Source organism: Morone saxatilis, unplaced genomic scaffold (genome assembly GCF_004916995.1).
Source record: "Morone saxatilis isolate NCDOM2014 unplaced genomic scaffold, NCSU_SB_2.0 Contig22, whole genome shotgun sequence".
NCBI classification, from domain to species: domain Eukaryota; kingdom Metazoa; phylum Chordata; class Actinopteri; family Moronidae; genus Morone; species Morone saxatilis.
The window spans coordinates 817,830-826,424 of record NW_023339785.1 but is presented as its reverse complement, the minus strand read 5'-3'; the positions used below and the strand labels follow the sequence as shown (position 1 = coordinate 826,424).

The window sequence follows — 8,595 nt, the reverse complement described above, 5'->3', positions numbered from 1 at the left end:
AATAAACAAACCCTAATCTTCCTCCTCCTCTTACCTTCCTCTCCCTGTCTGCTAAGAAAGAAAACGAGTCCTCCACTCGGCTTATAACCTCCTGACAAATCTCTGAAGGATGCTGAATCAGTGCTCCTTTCTATCATTTTGTTTGCCTCTCGCTGCTAATGTTAATGGTAAACTGTGAAGAAGATAAATGGACTTGATCCAGAAGTATTCCACAATCCAATTGTTGACAATGTTTTCTCTTAACAATGTGCTACATCATTTTTTCAAACACCACTACTGGTTTTGAATGCTACAAAAATCTGAAATGTTTACTGAAACTAGCAAGGGTGTTTTCCACATTGTAACCACAGGCCTCAACAGAAGCTTAATGTATGCTAAAGGTTAATTTAGCCATTATCATGAAATGTAACTGCTGGCGGGCTATTATACTGCCCAGTAGCCGAATAGTAGTTGGTACCCTGAGCCAATCTCCCAAACTCGGTGTATCCTGTAATGTAGAACCAAATGGTTGCGGTAATCTCAGTTAAAAAGTTAAAAGACGCACAACCTAACCTGGCATGTCTCGGTGATCTGTCCACTTCGGAACACTTTCAGAGTCCAGATAACTGATAGCTTGTTAATTGGATGGTAAGAACCGAGGATTTGCATCTTCACGCTCCCTCTACTTGCACCGTAACCCACCACTCCTCTCCCTCTCCCTCCTGCCCTTTCCCCTACCCTCCCCTCCCTCTCGTCTTTGTCGTTTCCTTCTGTCATTTCGGTTTGCATGCAGTTGTGTAGTAATTGGTGCTGCCTCTGGGTTTTTTCTAGATGACATATTTAAGTTGAGGCAGCGGTAAGGTTGGAGTTGCTTGGTCTAAATAGTACTTCTGGATCAACCTGCTAGAAATATCTAGCTGTTATAGCTAAGGTTCCATCCCAACTGGTCCATCTCATCTTGAGACGGACTTCAGAAAACCAGAGACTGAAAATGGATGGTGTTATGCTATTTCAATGAATATCATATATACCACAGAGAACCCAGACAGAGCGGAAGTGGCTGGTGTTTTTTTCGGTACTGGACAACCACCTGGGGCATTAGCCATTTACAGGGGCGAAGCCTGTACGAAACGGAACATTAATGACCTATTTGTATCCAGATTACTATAACCTGCGCCCCAACTGGGTTCATTTAACTACTGAAGAAAAAGCTGTCAGATTGTCCTGTCTCCGCTCAATTTATACACAAGGTCAGACCAAGATGAGGGCCCCATAGTAAGTGGATGTAGATAAAAGTCTTCTGTGCTGGCATGAAGTTAGGGATGAACCCACTACTGATAATCCTGAGAGGGCTGCCGCCTATACTCAGAGAATTTGGAGTAACTAATATTCCTTCTACCTTCAATTATGAACAAAAGCCGCAAACAGGTGGGGAAAAGTCCATGACAGACTTTTAATTTAGAATTCAGTTTCCAGTTATTCAGTAGATTATTCCCAGATAAAAATAGTAATTTTTTTTCCGCCTTGTAATGTTCATTGAATGTAAAATGGACTTGGACTTGTATAGCGCCTTTCTAGTCTTCCACCACTCAAAGCCGCTTTTTACACTACGTGCCACATTCACCCTTTGACACACATTCACTCAGTGATGGCAAAGTCCATCTAACAGAAACTCATTCATACACATGCAACAATTTGGGGTTCAGTATCTTGCTCGAGGATACTTCGACATGTGGCGGGAGGACCTGGGGATCGAACCAACAACCTTCTGATTAGGGGGCCGACCCGCTCTGCCTCTGCACCACAGCCGCCCCTTTTTTTTAGTTTCCAATAAAAAGTGCCATCCCTAATATATTGAGCGTAGTGTGCATTAAAAAGAAAAAACATTTTAGATGGAAACCCAGCCACTGATAATATATGAATGATCTTGCATAATGCTGCTTTTGAAGTATCAATTAAAATGTCATCATTTGAGAAGAGTGATTATCTTCTTACCTGCAGTGTTTCAAACTGCATGTGTCTGTAGAAAACACACAGTGGCTGCACCATAAATAGTGGGTGGTGGGTGGGGGGTCGTAGAGTGAAAAGGCTGCTCACTGTAGTGGACAACAATGTGTTGAATCAAAGCAGTTCTGGTTAATACTCTTCCTCTGATTCTTGTGTTCCAGGAGGAGAGGAGGAGGAGGCTGCGGCAGCTGAGGAGGATGGTGGAGAGGCAGAGGTTGCAGAAGAGGAGCCCGCTGCTGCTGCTGATGGCGAGGTAGAGACTGTAGTGGAGGCAGTCGCCGAGGTGGTCGCAGAGGCTGCTGAGGTGGTTGCCGAGGTGGCGGAGGAGGTTGCTGAGGCTGCGCAGGAAGTGGAGGCAGTCGCAGAAGAAGTGGCCCAAGTGGCTGAAGCTGTTGAGGAGGCTGCCGAGGCTGTCGCGGAACCAGCCACCGTCGCTGCAGAGGAGCCTGAAAGCAATGGTACGACTTCTTCATCTGAGGAGGAGGCCTCTGAGGCCTGAGGTTCCACACATTCACTACAGGGAGACACATACACCAACAGACACACACTGGGATATTTCAACCACTTTAATTAAAGAGCCGCTGACAACAGGTCTTCCTCCTCAACATGACACTGGAAACAATACAACTGGTAACTTATAGTCACCGTCTAGAACCACTAGAGGTTAGCTGCTTCTCCTCAGGTGCCTGGGTTCACCTATATCCATCAGTCTCTCTTGTCTTCCTAAAACTGTATATTTTCTCTTGTATTTATTGGAGTGCGTGTAAAGGGGAGCACTTTGTGCAAATTAAGCGTTTGTTCACGCAAGGATGACTTGATTTTTCCGGTGTGCAGCCTAGATCGCTGTGTATGTCTATATTCGTTCAGATTATTATGAGGCCTGGAGATTTTAAAAACCAGCAAGGCCAATTTCTCCGCAGGTTCCTCTTGATTTACAGCTGCACACCACAGCGAGACATTTCCAAAGTGGCAGTGAGGTCTTTACGTGACGCTCATTTGCAGTTATGGGTGAAATAAATGTGATCACTCTCAATACAAACACCACTCATGTAGATTGGCCCTGATACGGCTCAGTTAACAGTACTAAAAAGCTCCTTCCCTGTAAGAAATACCACAAGCCTTAGAATCGGGTTCAACCAACTACATGCAAGTAAATAGACGTGGCAAGAAAACAACCAACAGCCCTCAAATGCTTTATCAATGGTATCTTTTTGTATGAAGCCCCTAATGTTATATAATGACATTTGACAAGACACTGTATTTGTTTGATTTAAACCTCTGTAATGTTGTAATACTTTGCCAGTCATCACAGAGCAGGTAAAAGCCTATTTCTCCTTAGACTGTCGTACAGTTGTGTATATCCTACAGCAAGATGAGATGTGTACAAACTCTGTAACTGCTGCAGTGTGCTAATTTCCTTAAATGTAATGTGAAACTGTCAAAGAAGTAATTAGGTTGCCGAGTGACTCAAATCATATGTGATCATATATATTTTGCTTATAACTGGATAATGAGCACTGTGAACAGTTTACGGTAATTAATCGAGCCATACAATAAAGCTTTTATCAAACCGGAAAGGTTTACTGCCGTCTTTAATTTGTCTGAATTGGTCTTTTTTAAGGTCATTTCTATTAGAGCTATAATATAATAGATTTTCCTTTTAAAACAAAAGAAATAAAAACAATGTATAGACTCATACAAACATATTCCCTCACAATCATCACTTATCACCCACTAGAAGTGTCTATATCTGCAGAGACCCTGTAGCCCTTGCCTGTATTTTCTTATTTTACTGTGTGCAGGATGTCTCTGTGCGTCCACCTTTGGGTGTGAGGTAGGGGTTCTATAAAGAGTCGTCTATCTCTCTCCTCTGGTACCTGTCTGTGTTATGGATGCATAACAAACTGCAAGTCTGTGTGTCAGTGTCTAGCTGCATTCACACAAAATCAAAATTATATGGCACCTTCCTGCAGGGTTGTGCAGAGGAGTGGCCATATTTATTTGTGATTTAGAACGTAATCCCTCTGAAACTGCTGTTTTATTTCTGATTTACTGCTAACTGCTACTAACGTCACTCCCTCTTCTTATTTATTCTCTATGTAACTCAACCAAAGGTGCTCTCTGTGGCCCCCCCCTCGAGCTGGAGAGGAGGGGCCAACTTTTAATGCCGAGTTTACTAACAGAAACGGGACAAATCCTGCATAGTATGCCTTTTTTAAATAATTCAATTCCAGTTTAACAATTAGATTTTTAGCCTCTTTGTTATTGAGTATTTTAATCAAGCTCTCCACAGTATTTCCTCACTGCTTTCTGCATTAAACTCTGCTTTGGTGATATACTTTTAATGGGTATATGTGCGTTATATAGCTACAGTATTTTCCATATGTATTGTTAAAAATCCCCAGTCTCTGATATTTAAAGGTTCTAGGTCTTCACACATACTTTATAGAAGTATGCTGTATAAGTTAAAAGATAAAATGTTTAAACCAGTATATCCTGTTTCTTGACATCACATTTTTAATAATCAAATTTAAGATATCTTTATTAAAAAAAAAAATAAAAAAAAAAATCCACTATTAGACAGATTTACTAATTTCTTGGAGAGTAAAGCAGTGAATCCAAACCTCACCAAACTGCCCATTAAGTACGTATGCCGTTTGCTTTTGCCTATGTTGAATTTCTATGGGAAGGTGTGTATTTCCTATCTTTATATAAAACTTTGTTGATTTGTGGCACTGCATCGATACTCCAGCTGACTAACACAGCTTTCCTGTACCACCCGTTGTACTACTTCTTCCACTACTGGGTGTTGATCTTGCATCTGCATGTAGTCACAAGCCAACAGATTTGCTGGCGCTAAATCCTCACAAATGCCCTAAAAATCACTTTTGGCTAAGTACTTCAAGTTGCATAAGCTAAATGTGGGAAACTATAACTTCAGCAACAGTGATGTTTGGGTGGCTGAATTTTGTGTTTCAGTGCTGCTGGCAGCTGCCTCTACTCTAGAGGTACCGAAGATAGCTGACGTAAAGGAAGAGTTGGCACCTGCTGTTGAAGAGTCCCTGGTACCAGTACAGGCAAAGCCCGTTGAAGAAATTGCACCAGTTGAGGTTGCACCAAAGTAGCCCGAGGAAGCCCCCGGCATCGTAGAGGGCCGGCACCGGTTGCAAAGGAAGCCCCGTATAGTAGAGGCCACACCGGTTGCCGAGGAAGGCCCCCCGGCATCAAGTAAGGCGCACCGGTTCCGGGAAGTCCCCGGCACCGGTTGCCGAGGAAGCCCCCGCACCAGTAAGGCTCCAGCCCGGTTGCCGAGGAAGCCCCCCGCACCAGTAAGGCCGCACCGGTTGCCCGAGGCCCTTGAACCGGTTGCCGAGGAAGCCCGCACCAAGTAGAAGGCCAGCACGGCGGTTGGCCGAGGAAGCCGCCGGCCACCAGTAGAGGCCGCACCCGGTTGCCGAGGAAGCCCCGGGCACGGCACAGTAAAAGGCGCCACCGGTTGCCCGAGGAAGCCCCCCCGCACCAGTAAGAGCCGCACCCGGTTGCCGAGGAAGCCCCCCGCACCAGTAGAGGCCGCACCGGTTGCGCCGAGGAAAGCCCCCGCACCAGTAGCAGCCGCACCGGTTGCCGAGAAGCCCCGCACCCAGTAGAGGCCACGCCGGTGGCGAGGAAGCACCGCAGTAGAGCCGCACCGGTTGCCCCGAGGCCGAAAACGCGGTTGGCCGAGGAAGCCCCCCGCACCAGTAGAAGGGGCCGCACCGGTTCCGAAGGCTCTGAACACGGTTGCCGAGGGAAAGCCGCCCGCACGCGTAGAGGCCGCACCCCGGTTGCCGAGGAAGCCCGACCAAGTAGAGGCAGCACCGTGCCCGAGGGAAGCCCGGCACCAGTAGGAGGCCACCCGGTTGCCCCGAGGAAGCCCCGGCAGCCAGTAGATGGCCGCACCGGTTGCCGAGGAAGCCGCGGCAGCCAGTAAAGTCCGCACCCGGTTTGCCGAGGAACCCGCCCAAAGTAGAAGGCCGCACTCGGTTGCCCGAGGAAGCCCCCCGCACCCCAGTAAGACGGCCGCGGCACCGGTTTGCCGAGGAGCCCCCGCACCAGTAAGCCGCAACCGGTTGCCGAGGAAGCCCCCGCACCAGTAGAGGCCGCACCGGTTGCCGAAGAAGTCCCTGCACTAATAGAACCTGATGATACCACAGCTCTAGTTGAAGAACCAGTCACCACCATAGTTGTGGAAGAAATTGCAGCAGCCCCCGCTGTAGGAATAGCCATCCCTGTAGTGGAAGAATTGGTTGTAGCCCCTCCAGAGACCCCAGCAGAAGCTCCCAAAAGAGAGTACATTGTTGTGGTTCTGGAAGGAACACCTAAAGCAGAAAAACGGCCCATGGTGCTGGGAGTGGGGCCCATGACTGGTAGGATCATCGCGGCTCCAGACGATGGCGATGCTTCTGAGGTACTAGATAACTGTTTTTAGACTGATCTCAGGGTGATCAAAGATTCCATGAAGTTTATCAGTATATACTTGGCAAGAGTACATTTCTCATATTTTCCAGCCTTGGTTGTAGACTGTAACAGTATTTTGAGAGAGACTTAAAGAGACCAGTTTTTATTATCAGGATACTTAAGAATATGTATAAACTTTTCACTGCAGCTTGTCTTAAGCATTGTGGGCTTTGACAAAAATCACTCTAACATGGATTTTAAACTGTGCTATTCAGGGTAAACGGCGTCTTCTTAGGATGCAAATGCAGTAATTCCAGCTAAGGTATTGAGCCTTTGACTATTTATTCCATAGTAGAGTAGGCTGTGGACACAATGTACTCGTAGCCAGCATGTCTACATTCCTAAACCTAAGTTTTAAATACACTCTAGGGATGTAGAAATTTAAATGTATTCATACAGACACATAATATACAGCACTATTGACCTTTGTTTCTCTGTCCTCCACCACAGTAAACTACTTCCAAATGATGACTTTCTGTCCTGCAGATGAAGAGGATGTGCCTTTCTCCTACACTTTCCCTTCCTCCTTTTACCCCTCAAAACACAAGGGACTAGTGTATAGTTCCAATGTAAAGATAAACATGATATACAGTGTTCAGATCAATGCCTGCTTTATGGAACCAACTCGTCAACAAAGTGACACTCCATTCTGACGTGCATGTCCCCGATGAGCCCAGTCAGTAGAACACAACTCTGGTTTATCTTCAATAATTGTTCTTGTAACTTCTGTGAAACGCAACCTGTTTACTGCTGTGTGGACAAAACTGAGCCATTCAGTCCACTTTTTTTTTTTCCTTACAGTGTTTACTGCTTCAAAAATCACTCCAGTAAAATACCTCAGTACCACATCCTGTTAACCCAATCACTGCCCAGCCACTTGTGATGTGAACCTACAGTGTTATCTCTTAGTCACCAGCATTCTTTACAGTGCCCAACCTCGGTGTGAAAATGCAACATCTGGAAAGCACTTGCTGGGTCTTTTTTTATGAAGAAACATTCTTTACTCATGTACAGTAGCTACATTGCTACCTCAGTTTTCCTCTTGTTTTCAGTCTTTAAAATTACACTACAGACCTCTTCTTGATAGTATTAGTGTTACACTTCCTAAGCCAACAGCTAAGCCACTAACTTCAATAAGCACATTCTTATTTTGATCACAGAACCAGCTTATCCTGTAAAACTGAAGGCATTCATTGATTTCCCTTTTTATTTTTTTTATTCCTTAAAGGGTCATTTAACAGTGAAAAAACTGCTGCTGCACTGCTCTCCTGGGGTCAAAACTGTAAAGCATGTTTCACTTCTGGCCACACCCCTCTATATTAAGAATTGAAACATATTCCTCCTTATATTTTGCAGGCGATCTAATGAATATAAAGTGAATGTACAAAAAAACTACGGAAATCTTCTTGATATTAAGTTGCAACCTCCATTGCACAGTTCTTCTCGCATCCTTTATCGCCATCTGATTAGCCATAGATACAGAAGGAAACTATAAGGGTATCGATAAGGGATACTAGCCTGATGGCGAGTGTACTTTATATTTAAAAAATTTACATTTAAGTGTAGCTCAGCGGTTCTGTGAGGAGAAGTTGTAAGTGAGTTAGGGGGAATACATAAGCAGAATCATGTTCTTTCACTCTTTCTTTCTTTCTTTCTGTCCTTTTCGAGAGAGCTGTCCTTATTCTGTTCTAGCAATCAGTCCTGCAGTGTGGGTGTGTAATTTAAAGGCTTGCAGCAAGTACGAATGGTCCTGATACGGATGTGCTGGTGTGACATAAAATACGTGTGTTTGGGAAGCGTTGCAGTATGTCTAAAGAAAAGTCTTTGGTGTGAAATGCTTCGACAGCTCTGTTATAGTTCTCTCTTCCTCGATTCCCTCTTCACTTCTACTGTTGAATTAGTTAGCTCGGCATAATACGGTATTTAGAAATGGAGGGAAGAATTGGACTTAGTGTTTAGTTTGTATTTTAAAAATGGAAATTACTGTCTGTCCGTGGTTTCTATAATAGGATGTAAGTGAATGCCTTTGACTTGGCAGGGGGCGGGAACTGGTTGTCACTCGTTACCGTTTTTCATGTTTTTGAAAAATAAAGAGGGATCAAAAATCATTTT

General features: G+C 44.8%; 1 protein-coding gene and 1 long non-coding RNA gene across 2 annotated transcripts in view; both read left to right on the top strand.

Annotated features, from left to right (window-relative positions):
- Positions 1-5,148, top strand: part of si:ch211-235e9.8 (uncharacterized protein LOC100002196 homolog) — a 26,784-nt gene extending 21,636 nt beyond the window's left edge. Inside the window, exons 5-6 of the mRNA XM_035669598.1 lie at positions 2,148-2,444; positions 4,966-5,148. Of these exons, the coding sequence (XP_035525491.1) occupies positions 2,148-2,444; positions 4,966-5,111 (443 nt within the window). The 3' untranslated portion in view covers positions 5,112-5,148. The remainder of the gene's footprint in view (positions 1-2,147; positions 2,445-4,965) is intronic.
- A 1,145-nt stretch (positions 5,149-6,293) lies between these two features.
- LOC118333811 lies at positions 6,294-8,591 on the top strand. The gene is made up of 2 exons (XR_004796991.1): positions 6,294-6,433; positions 6,934-8,591. It is a non-coding gene; the product is annotated as an uncharacterized LOC118333811 (long non-coding RNA).
- Positions 8,592-8,595: the final 4 nt, after the last annotated feature.